At 31.8% G+C, this 16,942-nt stretch overlaps 2 protein-coding genes across 3 annotated transcripts in view; both read left to right on the top strand.

Annotated features, from left to right (window-relative positions):
* Positions 1-11,029, top strand: part of LOC129912497 (putative mediator of RNA polymerase II transcription subunit 26) — a 31,313-nt gene extending 20,284 nt beyond the window's left edge. For both annotated transcript variants that reach the window (XM_055990763.1, XM_055990762.1), the window contains exons 3-9: positions 1,348-1,436; positions 7,496-7,665; positions 7,728-8,771; positions 8,988-9,174; positions 9,237-10,246; positions 10,306-10,510; positions 10,580-11,029. In XM_055990763.1, coding sequence (XP_055846738.1) covers positions 1,348-1,436; positions 7,496-7,665; positions 7,728-8,771; positions 8,988-9,174; positions 9,237-10,246; positions 10,306-10,510; positions 10,580-10,743 — 2,869 coding nt within the window. In that variant the 3' untranslated portion in view covers positions 10,744-11,029. The remainder of the gene's footprint in view (positions 1-1,347; positions 1,437-7,495; positions 7,666-7,727; positions 8,772-8,987; positions 9,175-9,236; positions 10,247-10,305; positions 10,511-10,579) is intronic.
* Positions 11,030-13,480: 2,451 nt separating this feature from the next.
* Positions 13,481-14,559, top strand: LOC129911827 (TOX high mobility group box family member 4). Its single transcript, XM_055989779.1, has 2 exons — positions 13,481-13,679; positions 13,750-14,559. The coding sequence occupies exons 1-2, from the start codon at positions 13,605-13,607 to the stop codon at positions 14,482-14,484; spliced, it is 810 nt and encodes a 269-aa protein (XP_055845754.1). The 5' UTR covers positions 13,481-13,604; the 3' UTR covers positions 14,485-14,559.
* Positions 14,560-16,942: the final 2,383 nt, after the last annotated feature.

Below are 16,942 nucleotides of genomic sequence, written 5' to 3'. Positions count from 1 at the left end.
ACGGACGCGAAAAATTAATTTAAATAATTTTTAGTTGAAAAAATGAATTTATTTCGAATTTATTGAAGAAATCTAATATGATAGTATTAGGGGTTTGAGAGTTATATAAAAGGATCTGTGAAACCAAAACACAACATAGAATACAAATATTCGAAAATTTTACCAAATTTTTTGAAAAAACCTAAAAATTTCGTCAAAAAATCGTAAAAAAATGAGAAAAAATTACTTTTTATATTTTAAAGTTGAATAACTTCGAAACGCGGGAATAAATAAAAAATTCTAAACACAAATACACAATCTTTCCCCTACAAATCGTATGGGAAATAGAAATCTGCGATGCGGCGGTAATGTTAACATTAAGGGCTGAAACTTTTACAGTATTTTTTTTCGTCATTTCCAACAATATTTTCAACAATGCTTTGAACAAAAAAAACATTTTTTTTTTTAATCAGTCTAATGTACATAAGTGGTATTGATGGAAGTTTGTAAGGACGTTTTATATACAATGGGAAAAATAACAAATTAAGCGCATCAAAATATTTTGGGTTAAATTTTTTTTTTTTTTTTTAAGAAAGAAAGACCCATTTTGAATGGTACAGTTGCGTCACATGGAAAAACTATTCATTTTTCTTAATGGATTGGATTCAAATATTATGTATTATACAAACTATGAGATTCAAAAATAAAAAAAAGTGTAATTATATTTACCATGGAATATTTTTTCTCATGACAAACTTAATGAGCTTGTTTTTTGTCACTGAATTTTCATATATATTAAAGTTTTGCAGGAGTGAGGTGCCTAGGTAGAAGTATATAAAACCATTCTTCAGTCGTGTTCTTATATTAACCGTTCCATTTTTCGTATGAAATAAAATGTTCCACATACGCCCCAGTGACCGCTTAAATTTGAAATTTATTCTATACAAATAATATTCAATATTGACTAAATTACACTCCTACTAAGAAAAAAAAATAAACTGGTTGAAGGTCAGGTCTAATAGGTACATGACTAATGACTATGCTTCGAATTTACAAATATTCAAATTATCGTTAAAAAAGTTTTGACAGTTTTGGAGAGAAAAACATAAATATAAACTAAAACTTAACTAAAAACAAGGGTTTAAAAAACATATTTTTGTATGCAATTGCTTACAAATTAAAAAAAATTATTTAATGCAAATAAAAACAAATAATATGTATGTACATAAAAAAATTGATTGCAACCAAAAATATTTTGCAATAAAAAAATGTATTGTAAATAAAAATTTTCTGCATTTAACAAAAGAATTAACAATTTTCTACATTTAAAAATCGCACAAATTTAACATTTAAAAAATTTAATTTCAGTGTAAGAGAACGAACAAAATGCCATAGAAGTCCAGACTGGTCAAAACGTGTGAGAGATAAAAGACTGCATCAAACAATAAGTGATGATGGTAAGTACAAATCAATAGCATTCACTATCAACGCAACACTGAAGTCTGCACATGTAACTGGAAATCATTTTATCTAAGGGGTTTCTTTTCGTGCTTAATTCAAAAATTACTTACTATTATATTTCCCTTTTATCCAAAATGTCTCAAAAAAAACTGCATTTTATTTATGAAATTCTATGAAATTTATTGATTGACAATTTAATATCCGCCCTTATATCTGACGTCATAAAAAAATATTCATATAATCCATCTATTTAATTGATCAGTGACACTAAGGTCAAATTAGTCACAATAGGTAGTTCGAAAACAAGAGAAAAAAAAAACTTGAACAAGATCACTATAAAGCTTTTATGTGTTCACATATACCTACAATATCAGACTTGATCTTTTTTTTCGATAAATAATAAAAAAAAAATTAAGACCCAAGTTATTCCCAGTGATTGTGTGAGTTTATGACGTTTTTAAAACTGCAATGCTCGATCACATACATAAGTCAAGTCAAATAGGAAAAACCTGGCACACAAAAATTATATTTCTTGCTACAGTGATGGTGATGGTGAATGCAGAAAACCTGTTCTCAGTCACACTCTAGCACTGTCATCCCACTACTTTTCAAACGCAAGCTTCTCCAAATTCCATTGCAAATATCTGAGTTGGAGAGCTCAGTGGTAGTACATAATAATAATAAATTGTCTAAAAGCATGAACATATAAAGAGAAGTTGTAACAAAAACAAAAAAAAAACCTGAAGCAATCAAGCACCAACCAGGGCAGTAGCAGCAATTGCCTGTGCATCTCCGCAATCTCTTTTTCTATATCCATCGACAATACAAACCAAGCGACTACACTGAAGCAGAACAAACAAATACATCAGAGTTGAGAATCAGCGTTGCCACTCTACGGGAATTGAAAGTGATCTTTAGTAGAAATAAATGACTTTTAGGCGGTTCCGTCGAGTCAAAGTTTGTATACAATATGTATTTATAACACATTCAGTATACAGAGTGCTGCAAAAAAAAAATGTATAACAGTTATAACATTTTTTTGAAAAATAAAAATAAAAAATGCTTCTCGGCTAATACAGAAACTATGAATCTTCAAGTGAACTCACCGGAGCACAGTGGTTCCGTAGTAGGCCATAGGCTAAAATATTGATGTTAACATAATAATGTCTTTGTTCCTTATAATTGTTATAAAAAGATGGTGTAGCAGAAATTTTGACAAAATAACGGAACTTTTAATATTGAGCATGAAATGTTCTCTAATTGAATTTCAAAGTTTGATTTTTGCACTCGAATCAACTTAAACTAAGAGGTGTATATTTTGGTTTAAATTATTTTTAAAGATTTTTTTTTGTTGTGGAACTATAAGAATAAGGCATGTACTATTTTATAACACTTCACAATATTATTTTGGTTTAAAATTTTAACAAAAATAAGACCAGGAAAGGACAGTTTCTGTACTATTATTCCCTGTTCTCACTTTAAAGAAACTTTTAACTATGTTGTCATGAAAATAAATTCATGATTCATATAAGTAAATTTTCTCTAGAATGTGTAGTTTCATAAACACTATGAATCATATCTGCGATAAAGTGCGACGGGCTGCGACTTACTCTTTCGCTTCACTGTTCCACATACCAATTTATATTTCTCATTTTTATAAAGTTTACATAATTTTTTTTTTCTTTGAGGTTATTGTTGTTATTTTCCACTAATGTAATGTACTAATGGACATAATGATATCCTTGATGGAAAATAAAAATGATGCTGAGAGGATTTGTCAAATATGTGACTCATCGAATTTTTGCCTCTGAATCTCTGAATTCTGAAAATTAAAAAAAACCATGACTTGGAAAAGCGGATAACTCTTCTTTTCTTTGAACACACAGTTATCAATTTGTCGTCTTTTCTGAAGAAGACGTATGTAAATGCGTTAATACGCAACTCAAACCGCTTCTGCAAACCTATAACCTATTCTTAAAATATAGCACGAATGAATCTAAGAATTGAGACAAAATTTACATACGAGTAATATAATCCTAGACTGAAAAATTCAGTTTTTTTCAACATGTTATACTTTTGACAATGATGACATTAGGTTTATGGGAACATTCCTGCATTTTCCTTGATACTAGAAATAGTTAAGATATAAGTTAATTGAACTGTTATACTGAAAGGTCTCATCTCGTCTTCCGTGAGATTAAGGTCCAATTTATTCACTCTCCATTATATTTAAAGTCTCCATTAAAAATTATAAATTTGTCAAATCGCATACAAATTTTAAAATTTCCCTTTTTTAATGGCGACTTTAAATTTAATGGAGTGTGAATAAATTGGGCCTAAAGGATTACAATTTTATAACAGTTATAACACATTTTTTTTTAAATTAAAAGCACAAAATACAAGTATTAAAAAAGATTAAAACTATCGAAAAATGTCTGTTATAATTAACAGGGTTGCCATGTCTCGAGTGGTAGGTAGTTTTAAAAGTTAAACAACTTGAAAATGAAAAACTTATTGTTACTGTAACTTATTAAAACTGATGAAGAAATATTCTCGCACAGTGATAACACTGGTAAACCGAGTCCAATAAAGCTCCAGCTGCCAGTCCAGTATATGGAGAATAAATGGAAAAACAACAATCTGTGTGTTTGCTCTCGCAAGACTTGTATCTCCTCAGTCACTCGAGCTTATTTCATTAGATTGGACATGGTGTATCTAACTCATCGCTAACCGTCGCGTCGTAACTAACTTTGAAGAAACCTAATTGATCGTGTGCTTCTCTGCTGATCGCACCGCACATCACAGAGTTTAGTGCTCGAACGTTAAGTCCCAAAGTAATTAAATATTTAAAATTAACGACACATCGAATACAAAAGCAAACCGTATACCTACCTAAAGCAACACAATAAACAGCCTTGAAACTATTTCCATCATTTTTTGTATCAAAGGCATTGTTTAAACGAAAAAATTTACAAGTTCAGTGATCGCGGTTGGAAATTTTGCGTTGATCATTTTTATGCAGTGTATAGTGTGCTTACTCTGTGTACCTACAAGTAGCAAGCTCTTTTCTGCTTGCAAAACAAAGAGAATATAATAAAAAAAACATTATATAAGAGAAATATAATTAATATTTCTATTCATCTGTTTTATTGTCACAAAAATGATAAATGTTGTTGAATTTTATTAAACAAATAAATAATACAATAATAAATAATAAAACAATCACAAGTGAAATATACTGCATAATTTCATATTGTCTGTTAATATATCATATCTTTTGTGCTCATCTTCGCTTTAAAAGTGAAAGTCGTAAAAAAGCGCATTTTAACCTTTTCGTTGTGTTGTAGATACTTTTGGTTGTTGCAGTTTTTTTTTTTGTTTGTGTATATACTTATTCCCATTCTTTTAAGGAAGCTTTTGTTCATGTTTTTTGTTTTATGTTTTAGAACAGAAAAAAAATATGTAAAATAATTATGACTAAAGTCCATTTATAACCTTGTGATAATTAAATTAATTGACCAAAGTTGAGAGGCCTAATTTTATCCATCTAACTAAACAAGTTATGGTTCTAAACAAGTCGCTCACACGCATACCTACACAAAATAAATTATTACGAATACTATAAAATAATCTACTTTAACCGGTCTATTGCTCACCGTCACTGTCTGCGTTGTCCATCAGAAACAATTTTTTTTTTTATTTTGCTCGGAAGTGATATTATCAACTAGTTTTTGATTTCAAAAACATGTTCCATTAAAAACATTTATATATTACATAAAAAAACGCACATAAAAACCGGTGTGATATTTTTAAGAAATAGCATAGAATGTGAATTTGTTTTTTTGAAAATGTCAAATTAGTTTTAATTTGGGTTTTGATATTTTTGCAATTTTATATAATTGTTTAATGAGTGGTTTTAAGGTCCTCAAATTTGTGTTAACATGATCATATTGATTTGATTTGTTTAAATTCTGAATCATAATTAGACTACCAAAACCCACTTCTATTTACGAAAGAACAAAATTGATTTAATCTTAAATTAAATTTCGTAGATTGATTTTTGCGACGTGTGATTTAATTATTAAATTTCATACTTTTTTCTACGAATATTCTACTTTGCACCTAGCCAGAATTCATATTTTATATATAAATAATTTCGGGAACGCCTTCATAACCAAAAAAATGTAGTTCAAGTAACAAAACCGCATTAAATCAATTTAATTTTCTATAACTATTATTTTAATATATTAAAAGTTTGATCAAAAATTTCAGACATTTCCAAAAATTTTAAAAAAATCGTTTAGTATCCAAAATAAGTCACTTCGAATTAAGTATGAATAATTTTATATACTTATTCATATAAAGTGCAGACTTTGTAAGCGGAAAATCATGGTTTTATTTTGTTTCTGTAAAATAATTGCAACGTATCATTCCTGGAACGCCAGTTCTGAGATATTTCTTATTTAAAACTGTAAGGAAAAACTATAAAAGGCAATAATGCCCGAGGTCTTGTCATTTTCGGAAACGCAGCGGGACTATGAAAAATGATCTGGCGGTGAAAACAGAATTTATTATTAACTTAACATTTGTTGAATTGAAATGAACTTTTACTTTTGTCAACTTGACCAATATCGTAATATTTTAGTTGCGTTCCTTTGGAAATATTTATCAACAGCTTAGTACTGAAAACTACTTTGAACTACTTTTGCTATACTGAAAAAGTAGTTCAAAGTAGATTTAAGTACTAAGCAGTAGATAAATATTTCCAAAAGAACGCAGCTTTTATAACTAGATATTTTATAATTTTGTAATTTTTAAAAACATTCCCGAAACAATTTTGTTTTCGTTTTAATTATAAGCTCTAAACATAATTTAATATTGAAACAAAAAAAAAGCATATATTTTCGATCAAGTTGAAAATTGTTAAAAAGCAATATTTTAGAAAATACAGCCCTAAGAGACGGTTCATGGCTAAGATAAAAGATATCAAAAATATGATTTAGATTCTAGTCTTGCATCCAGCTACCATCTAATCCAATTTGTTTCATTGATCGACTTATCGACTTCAAAACATGTTCATCTTATTTAACTTCTCTTAACTTATATAACTAGGGGAAAGGGGACCTCCACTGTTTTGTAGCTCCGAGGCCTTCACACGTCAAATCCGGCCCTGCTTTCAACAAATTTTAACACAATGATGCCAAAAACATTCTTTTGATTGTCTTTTGAAAAATGAATCACCCTTTAATAGATGTAACGCAAATGGCCATCATTTCAATTCTTTCGCTAAAAAAGAACCTTCTATCAAAGATTTTTTTTAATCGTTTGATTCTTAAATAGAAAATTAATCGAAAGGTACCGTATTTTTGTAAGCATATTATGAAGCATATTTCCAATTTGGATAAAATCGATATTTTTTTAATTAACTTATTTTAAAACTGAGCACAAGACCATTTCTGTCCACACAGACATTAACAGCTTAAACGCACTTAAAAAAAAAAACAATTAAAAAGAAATATAAATGCTTTTTTTATAATTTTGTAGTTATTTTTATAATTTTATTTGTGTAGATTGATAATAATGATAAATTGCAAATAGTACCAACAAAAACCTTTAAAAGAAAAGCTCAGCATAATTAACTTAAATTCGAGAGTATGCTCAAAGTATGAGATTAATAATTGCATTAAAATGGATCTACCCGATACCGGGACTATTAAGACCATGCCGCGCCGTCGCAGAGCGCGGGCGGTCGGTGAAGTTTACATAACCTCACCATCAAGCAGCGTTTATTTGAACAGTGAATTCACTGAAAATAATGAAATAAACGAACCAATATACCAAAATACCGAAATCGAACAATTGAACCGTAAAATCAGCCGTCAGCGTGATAAGTTTTCCGTATTACGCATGGAATCAAGTTACGCTAATGAAACTCAAACAACTTTGGTTACATTTGTAGGTTGGTGTTGATTATTTTTTTGTTTATAAAAGCTCATGTGATGATCTTTCTTACCCAAGCTTAACTTTTAATTTTTAAAATTTACTTTTTTTTCAGATGACGTTGACCATTATTACGAGCCTCTATTTCCAGTAGGTAATCCTAGTTTTCCAAAAATTAATGGAAACACTAGATCACCAGTTATACCTAAAAGTGAACACAGTGACGATTATGACTCTTTTGAAACTGATGATGATATCTATGAAGATAATGAATCAATGAAGAAGGTTTGTCCTATCTAAATTTGATAGACGAATACTCTCTTACCAATTTTCTTATCTCTTTTTAGGATGACAGTGGTGTAGATATTTGTAATGTCAAGCTTCCTGATCCACCTCCAACCAAAAGGCAAATTTATAATTTTATGAAAAAATTCAAAAATTTAATTATAAAAAAGTCTCCAAGTGATCCAAATAAAAGTCTTGCTGACTCTGTCCAAGCAAAAATATACGAAAACACTCAAAATCAAATGGAAGGTAATGAATATCAAACAACACTTAAGCCCACTCGCAGGGCACCAGATAAACCGAATATCAATAAAGACAACACTCCCAAGGACGACAATAATATCTACGAGAATACAGACTTCCATAATTCAAATTTGATAACTAGTCAATCTAGCCCTGAAAATGGGCTCAAACAAAGTACCTCTGATAGAAGTCTAACTGCCCCAAATGAAATTCCTTACCGATCTAAATCCAAGACCGGAATGAGTTTCAAAAATCGATTAAAGAGTCTTGGAGCAGCAAGTTCTGATAGTAAAAATAATTTATCAACAATGAGCATTGCAAGGAGTACATTTTATGTATCAGAGACCAGTGAGCAGGACTCGGGAATATTTGAGAAGGTATCATCTTCAGATGTGAATGTTCCAAAAGTTCAAGTTGAACAAACTGATCAGCCACCTGTTGTTGTTATTCGAAAAAATAAAAGACAAACAAGTGCTACCAACTCTACTCGAAGACAAACTTCTATTGGGCTTAGACCAAATGACCCCCCGCCACCACCTCCGATTTCAGATGGCAAAACATCAAAACAGCGACCTTCTACAACATCGTGGTATGCAGAATGCGGAGTGTTTAAAATTCAGAACAACATTAGTGTTGAAGATGTTAATTCAGAAAAACAACAACAGAATTTAAATAAAAGTACTTCCAATACGTCGTGGTATGCTGAAGCTGGTCTATACCAGACGAGTGGCGTTTCAGTGGCGAGTTCAAGTGGAAGTTCAGGGGTTTCTACAGGGAATGAAGGTGGAACAGGAGAGGATGTTGGCCATCATATGTTCTTGAATGAGCCGTTATACCAAATTTACAGTGCCGAAAAATTAGAGGTAAGTTTTACTAAAACCTTATTTGACAGTTGTATTGTGGTTCATTTCGGTCAGCAAAAAATAAGATGGTTTTACATGCCTTCAGCGATAACTTTTTTATCGATTTAAGTAAATTTGTTTCCATTGAAAAAAAAAAAAATGATACGCATACGCCACAGTGACCCTTAAAAAAATTATTCAAGTATACAATTAAAGTTTACTTATTTTATTTTTCAGTCAATATCTCGTGATATGGAAGACCACGAATCTACTGACGGGTACGAAGAAATCGGAGGACGCAATTCTAAAAATGAAAAACCCAAGCGAACAAGACCCACAGCCCTTCAATTAGTAGGTCCCAAATCAGGACCATCACGAACTCTTTGGAGTGAAATTCCAGAAGTTATATCTTCAGAAATATTATGTAATTTAAACTTACATAAATCAATTATCTTTCTTTATTCATCTAAAAATTATTTTTTCTAGCAACATTAACTCCACGTGAACGAAGTCTCCAAGAAGCCAAATTCGAGATAATCACCTCTGAAGCAAGTTACCTGAAATCACTTAATCTTTTGCGTAGCCATTTTATGAACCATCACACTTTCCATGACACAACGATACTCAGTTCTCGAGATCGTCGAGCTCTCTTCTCCTACATCACTCCCGTTCATGAGTGTTCTGAGAGATTACTCAGTGAATTGGAAGCCTGTTGGCAAGATAACATCATGCTATTGGGTTTGAGTAAAAGTATTTACTCATGTGCCGAGAAAGACTTCCAAGTTTATGTGGCATATTGTGAACATCAAGGTAAAATGGATCGTTGTTTGCGAAGACTAAAAGAAGCCAAGGGATTATTCTGCCAAAAGTTGGAACAACTAGAATCCGATTCAGTATGTTGCGGCTTAACACTCCACTCATTCCTAATGCTCCCGATGCAGCGAATAACTCGACTGCCATTGCTCATCGATGCAGTTTTCAGTAAAGTGCAACCCAATGATGATGAATATGATAACTGGAAACTAACGTTAGCCATTTTGAATAAAATAGTAGCACAATGCAACGAAGCTGCAAATCGTTGCGAACAAGCCTATGAAATTGAACGAATCTCAAAGCAATTAGAGTTCCCATCTCATGTGAGAGCTTTAGCAATAGCTCCGGCAGGTGTCGCTGTCACAGGTGCCAAACCTCGTTTTTTGGTTAAAAAGGGTGAATTGGTTCACTTGGTTTGGCGGGGAGATGATGCGAAACTAACATTCGGAAAGAAATTCGCAAAATCAAATATTTATGCATTTTTATTCTCGGACCTTATGGTCTTGACTAAACGAAAGGGAGAAGAACAATTCACAGTGTTCGATTATTGTCCGCGAAACATGTTAACTATTTCATCAGGAGACTCAATTCCACAATTGCCAACCAAAGATGCAAACCAAACCGGAAAGAATTTAATTCTGATGACTCTGTTGGAAAATTATGAGAGAAAGACTGTTGAATTTGTAAGTAAAACTTTTGTCCTCTCAAACATAAAAAACTAACAATTTATTATTTTTAAAAGATTCTCTCATGTCCTTCTGTTTCGGAAATGGAACGATGGCTTCAGGCAACAAGACCCCCAGAAGCAGAAACTCCAGGAGAAAAGCTCTACGAGCAATGGGATTGTCCACAAGTAACTGCTACACATGAATTTATTGCAACCGAACCAGATCTTCTTAGTCTAGAGGTTGGAGACGTGGTTAATGTTTCAAGAAAACTTCCAGATGGTAAGGCAAACCAATTTTTCAAAAGAAAAGTACAAACTAACGGTTATATGTTTTCTTATTTGAATTTAGGTTGGTTTTATGGTGAACGAATAAGAGATGGTATTACTGGGTGGTTCCCTGGCAGTTTTACCGAAGAAGTCAATTCGGCTCATGTGCGAGCTCGAAATCTCAAACAAAGATATCGTTTACTAACATTTACCGCAACATATCTTGAAATGCAAAAGCGAAAATAATGCCATTATATTAATTTTATGAATATAGTTTAGATTTTAGAAGAAAAAAAGTTTTAAATGTTAAAAATTTGTATATGTATATATTTTTGAATATAATGTGAATAGCATTTGTACATAAAAAAAAAGAAAGAATAATAGAGTTAACCAATTTGAATTGCAATAAAATTCAACACAATGTGATAAGATGCATTCTAGAAACTTTAATTTAATTATAGAATTTAAATGTATAGATGTTTTTTTTTTCTCAATTTCAAAATAAAATTACGAAAATATTATTTAAAATAAATGATTTCATATCTTTTTAACTTCTCATTTCTTTCCCCAATATGAAAAGCCTATCATTGTATATATATTCCTATAGTACTCTCATGAAGTAGAATTTTCTGTTTTGCGTGGCCACCGGTGGGATCGCTAGTTTATTTTATATTTGAACCTTATGCATTAAATTGAAATGTAGATCTACCAAAAGATGTCGCTAAAGTATTTTTTTTTTTTCGATTGATAGTTCTATAGAAATATGTATACAATAGGTGTGTTTTTTATTACCACCGGTCTTAACTGGACAAAAAAAAACGCCTCAGGGCTTAACCTGAAATCTTGGCAGCACTGTATATCGAATGTTCCGAAAACAGCAGACACAACAAAAATTTAGAGTTGTCATATTTTTCGCTTTCGTCCTTATTTTCTTGTATTTTTTATGTATGTTTTACAAAGAGATACAAGAATGTATGTTAGCAAAACTATTTTAACACATTTTGTCCTTCCAAACGTCAGTTTTTACGTTTTTAAAGAAATTCTAAACAATTTATGAAACAAATAGTTTGGTAGCACAGATTTAAAACTCTTCAAAAAGTTAAGCCCAGAGAAATCTCCGGGCTAAACAACTAAGCCCAAGGGGCTAAGGTGTTGTTGTATTAAACATGTAAATTGCTTAGCCCAGACTGCGTTTTTTTTTGTCTAGTTAAGACCGGTTGTAATAAAAAACACACCTAATGAGCCTATCTTTCATTTTATCCAATATGAGATGCAGATGGCGTGGAAATCAATAAATTTCACTATATAAAGGGAACAAAATTGCAAAATGTTTGCTCTCAAATTCATAGAAATTGGGTTTGTATCTAAGGAACGGTTTGACCAATTTGTATTACCTCGATTTCTTGAATTTTTGTTCCAATTTAAATAGCCTAATCACATATCAAAAAAAAAAAATCACAAAAAAAACTCCCATAAAAAGGCATCTCTTATCAGGGGTATAAGACCCCTGGAGCTGCGTACGCTGCTGATGCATAATGAAATCTTGAGCGAAAAATTTCGTTTTCATTATAGTTTTTCAGTACGCAGCTCTAGGGAAAAATTGGAGAGTTTTCACTCACTTCAAACGAAAAATTTTCAAGTCTCCAAAGTCGACAACGAATATGCAAACGAAAAAAAAATATCATCGAGTATTATGTCAAAGTCAAAATAAAAAAATTCAAAATTAATTTAAAATCAAGAAAAATCAACAGAAAATAATTTTTAAAGCAAGAAATAAATGAATTAAAAGTGAAAAAACAGTCAACACTGCTCTTGGAGTCAAGAAAAATGCACAGGACAGTAAAAAGTAAGTGACAAATCAGTGAAAAGTCTCCAATTTTTCGCTAGAGCTGCGTACTGAAAAGCGAAAAGCAAAACGAAATTTTCCGTTCAGGATTTCGTTAACGAAATTTTGTATGGAAAATTTCTTTTCGCTTCAGCAGCGTACTAGGCTTTATCCGGAAAAAATAAAGAAACACACTCAAACTTTAATGACGATGCCATAGCAAAAATGCCGCGCCATTGTGTTAAAGCCTTTAAACTAATCAACTGTCATCATCTTACTGAATTATTTGAATTCTATCCCTTCAAGCAAACAGGTCCGACCTCGGTCCGAATCCGCTCCGCCTGAGGCGGAGCTGAGTCCGACTTCGAATCAGAAACTGGTCCGAAGGCGGCTCAAATTAGTATGGAAATTATAATCACCGCGAAGTCGATTGAATATGTATTGGTGTGGTGAAAATCTCCATTCCGAGAAAACGGAGCCGAAGGCGGACCTGAGCCGGAGCAGCGAAAACCTACCAGAAAGAGGAATAAGAAAGGGATGACATTTCGCAATTGCGACCAAAAAAAGAACAAGATTTATTTTTTTTTTCACTGAAACTGTTTTATTTTTTATTTTATTTTGGCAAACGAAATTTTCACAATAAATACATTTACATCACATACATTTTTTTTTCATTTTATTTCATTTGACGCTGCTGCTGTTGTTGGTGTTTTTTTAGATACCCAATCGCATGTTTCACCTTCTAGATTTTTCTTCATCATTAGAGATTACATCTACAACACAAGAAGAAACAACATTTTAACCCAAACACTTTGAGCGATATATACAACATACCTTTTTTTGTTTCCATATTGTTTATAATTTGATATTGTTTATAATTATACTAATATTATAATAACAACGACACGAGACACGACGCGACGCGACTATACACTTCAACGAAACATAACAAAATGACGCTTTTGCTCTTGTTGGCTATGTCTGTTTCACTTTTTTTTCCATTTCTCACTTTCCACCACGATTCTCGTTCGACTTTGTGTTCATACACAAAAAGTTGCAAGTGTGTGAGTGCAACCCCGCTTTTCTCGGTCGGAGGTCGGACTGTTTTTTCTGGACTCCGTTTTCTTGCTTGAAGGGATTGAACGCGTCTCAAATGTCAAACATTTTTCTTTTCTAACCTAAATGCCAGACGAAATAAAAAATAAATAAAAATTTTATTTTTTATTTATAAAATAAAATTATAATATATAATTTGTTAATCGAATGTAACAAAAACAAAATAATGAATGCTCAGTTCCACACGCCTTCGTTTGGGGATGAAGAATTCGATTTAACTGACGTAGACCCTGAGCCAACAGTAAGTTAAACTTCCTTCAATTTTTTACCAAATTGTTTCCGTTTTTTGTTTATAAAAACAAAACATTTAGATACAAGTATCAAACGCCAACAGATTCAATGCAATCAACCATCACCACCAGCAGCAGCACCAACAAGTCTCAACCAACAACCTTGATGCACCGGAACCAGTGAAACCTGTCTCCGCGTATGCTCTCTTCTTCCGTGACACAGTCAGCGCAATCAAAGTTCAAAATCCCAACACTTCATTCGAAGAAATATCCAAAATTGTAAGTTCCATGTGGCAAGTGCTCGATCCAACTCACAAAAACGTTTACAATAAAAAAAGTGACTTGGCAAAGAAGGAATACATTCAAAAGATGGCAGCCTTTAGGAGTTCCCAAATGCGTCAGGTTGTTCAAGAGGAGTCAGTAGCGAATAACTACGACCAAGAAAACATTATTCAGCATCCAAATATTTCCCCAAAACAAATTACCTCGAGACCGGTAGTTTTTACTATTTCCCCGAGAGCAAATGATTCCCATTCGTCAATGATTAATGACCAACAGACACAAGAAGTTGGCCAAAACAATGTTTATTCAAACAATGTTAATTCACAACAACAACAAACAACTGGTAACCAACAGCCTCAGAATGTACAACTTGTTAATGAGGCTGGTTCAGTTCAGATTTGTTTGAGAGAAAACTGCAATAAACGGGCAATTATAAATCCAGACTGGGAAGATGAGTATTGCAGTAATGAATGCGTTGTTATTCATTGTCGGAATGTATTCAATCAGTGGGTCAAATCAAATTCGGAAGAGTAAATGTACAGTTGAGTTTAATGAATGTTTCATCATAAATGAAATTTAAATAAAATAAAAACAAAAGCAACCAAATAATGTCTTTTAATTTACATCCATTTTAGAACCAGGTACAAATCGGTCTTCCTTACATCACGATTTTAAATTGTATTGTAGATTGACTATGAATCGCAAAATAATTAATAAAAGAATCCGTTTGTAATAAGAATTTGTTTAAAAATTTTCATTACGAACGGATTCTGTGATTGCTTTTTAGGGATCCATGGCAAATCTACGAAACGAATGGAATTTGTGCTAAGACAGGACCGGTTATCCCAAAAAACTTGACTTTTCAGATAAAAGGGTGAAAGTTTCCTACTCAGGATGTTTTTGAATTCAATTACCTCCTTAATTTTGAAAAATAACAAAACGTCCCCTAGCTAAAGTTTCTATGGCTAAAAATTTATTTTGTTGAAATATGAACCAACTTTATTTTTTTCATTTTATATGAATACCACTCTCATACAAAACGAGCGACAAGTAAACGATAGTCACGACCACGGTTGCCACTTCAAAAAAAAAAATTTGTGACCAAGAATGTAAATAAAAATGACCAAAATAATTTGTTTCTGCTAACTTTTAAATGAAGACAAAATTATATAAAAAATATACCTAAGGGACATTAGAACAGTAACCATAAATGGAGGGCTCATAGCTATAACGGACCAACTAAAAAAAAAAATTCAAATCTAGTACCAAAACTTGCGCATGGTTTAAGATCTGTCATTAGTTTGGTCAAAAAGTGTTTCGTTTCAAATTTTACCCTTGCCATTTTTGTTGTTGGTTCACGTCAGCTCTTAGCCCTGAAAATATCAGACCTTGCTTAAAATCTTGTAGAGTTGTTTATGAAAATGGTCCTCATTTTTCGGGTTCAAGTTTGCAACGGAACATTGTCTAAATAGCATTACCTGTAGAAAAATACCCGAATTTTTATCCCTTTTCAGGAAAAATTGAAATTGGGAAAATTATCTATAAATTTGAAACTGAAAGTTCCGAAATGGAGATCATTGATATAACTAAAAATGTTAAAAGATAAAATTGATTGTTTTAAATTAAAAGTTTCTCAGTTTTTTTTTTTTACTATAAAAACATCTTCAATGTACTCAAAAAAAAAATTCTCTGTTCTTCTAGACAAGAAGTAATATTTTTGATATACTGTTTATTTTTTTACCCAACATGGAATCCTTTAATTTTTTGTGGACATGAAAATTGAAAGTAGAGCTTTCACGTAAACAAGATTATACCTGGAAAAATTAAATGTCACTTTTCCCTTATTCTGAGTGGTGGTCGAAAAGTTGTTCACATTCGGAAAACTCCCCGCATTTCGTACTTTTTTTCCGGTTATATGCTAGGTAGCAAACAGCTCGCTTCTCACTAAAGTTTTGGTAAGAACATAAGAAACTAGTCGAACAAAAAATATTTCGGGTAGAACTTTTTACTGGAAGCTAATAATTGCGCAGGCTGATTGCTGATACTTTGTTCATTTCTTCAGAAAAAATGACCAAATGGAATAAAAAGTGACCAAATGACCAAGTGAATATAAAATGACCAATTTTTGTCATAAATGACCATTGTGGCAACCGTGGTCACGACAAAGAGCGATTAAGTAAAAATAGAAAGGCGTTTGGCCAAACTAAACCGAAAAAAATATTTTTTTGAGGCTCACATGCATTCTAACGGCAGTCACAACAATATTATATTACACTTAAAGGAAAACGAAAGGCAAATGGCAGTCGTAAAGATTAACGAGTATCGCTGAGATAAAACGATTTATCGTACTACGTAATCGCGTTTGAGCGATAACGAAGTAGTTTCAACGATTATCGTTTTACAAAATAGGGCCCCAGAATAATAATATACAACTCCTGAGATTCTGCAGTTCAAGGAAAAGAAAGTGGCTTTTTTCTTCAAAACACGGAAGCGCCATAATTGCATTAACTGATTTTTTTTAGAGTTAAGCTTTAAGAAATTAAGCTTTTATTTGAACTTAAAACTTTTACTTGAAAAATTATAAAGTATGAAGTTTTTTATCCACATTTTGTACATAACAAACCTAGTTTATACTTGTTAATTTCATATTGCTAGTATTTACTATTTTTTATGCATACGGGCCATTTTCTTGAAAATATTACATGGTAAATATGCTTACATCGCAGTAGGTATAAGAAAAATAAATATACAGTTCTTTGAAATTACTTAGAAATTATCAAGATCAAATTTCAAGTAACTCCATCCATTCGTTTAGTTAAATTATCCCAAGACTCTTCGTTCCCTCGAATAGAATGTGAATTTGAGCTCGCTATAGCAAATAACACCTAAATCTAGACACAATTTAGGCCCCAGCTCAAAAATAACACCTAAATCTAGACACAATTTAGGCCCCAGATCAAAAAAAAGCAAATTTGTTATACTACATAGGAAA

The sequence above is a fragment of the Episyrphus balteatus genome, chromosome 2 (assembly GCF_945859705.1).
Source record: "Episyrphus balteatus chromosome 2, idEpiBalt1.1, whole genome shotgun sequence".
Lineage (NCBI taxonomy): Eukaryota > Metazoa > Arthropoda > Insecta > Diptera > Syrphidae > Episyrphus > Episyrphus balteatus.
Note: the sequence above shows the minus strand (reverse complement) of the source record. Positions and strands in the feature narration are given on the sequence as shown.

Bases quoted from the DNA above. Each gene is read 5' to 3' on its own strand.
- LOC129911827 (XM_055989779.1), top strand. From the start codon at position 13,605: ATGAATGCTCAGTTCCACACGCCTTCGTTTGGGGATGAAGAATTCGAT. The intron at 13,680-13,749 runs GTAAGTTAAACT...CAAAACATTTAG, and splicing joins ACGTAGACCCTGAGCCAACA to ATACAAGTATCAAACGCCAA.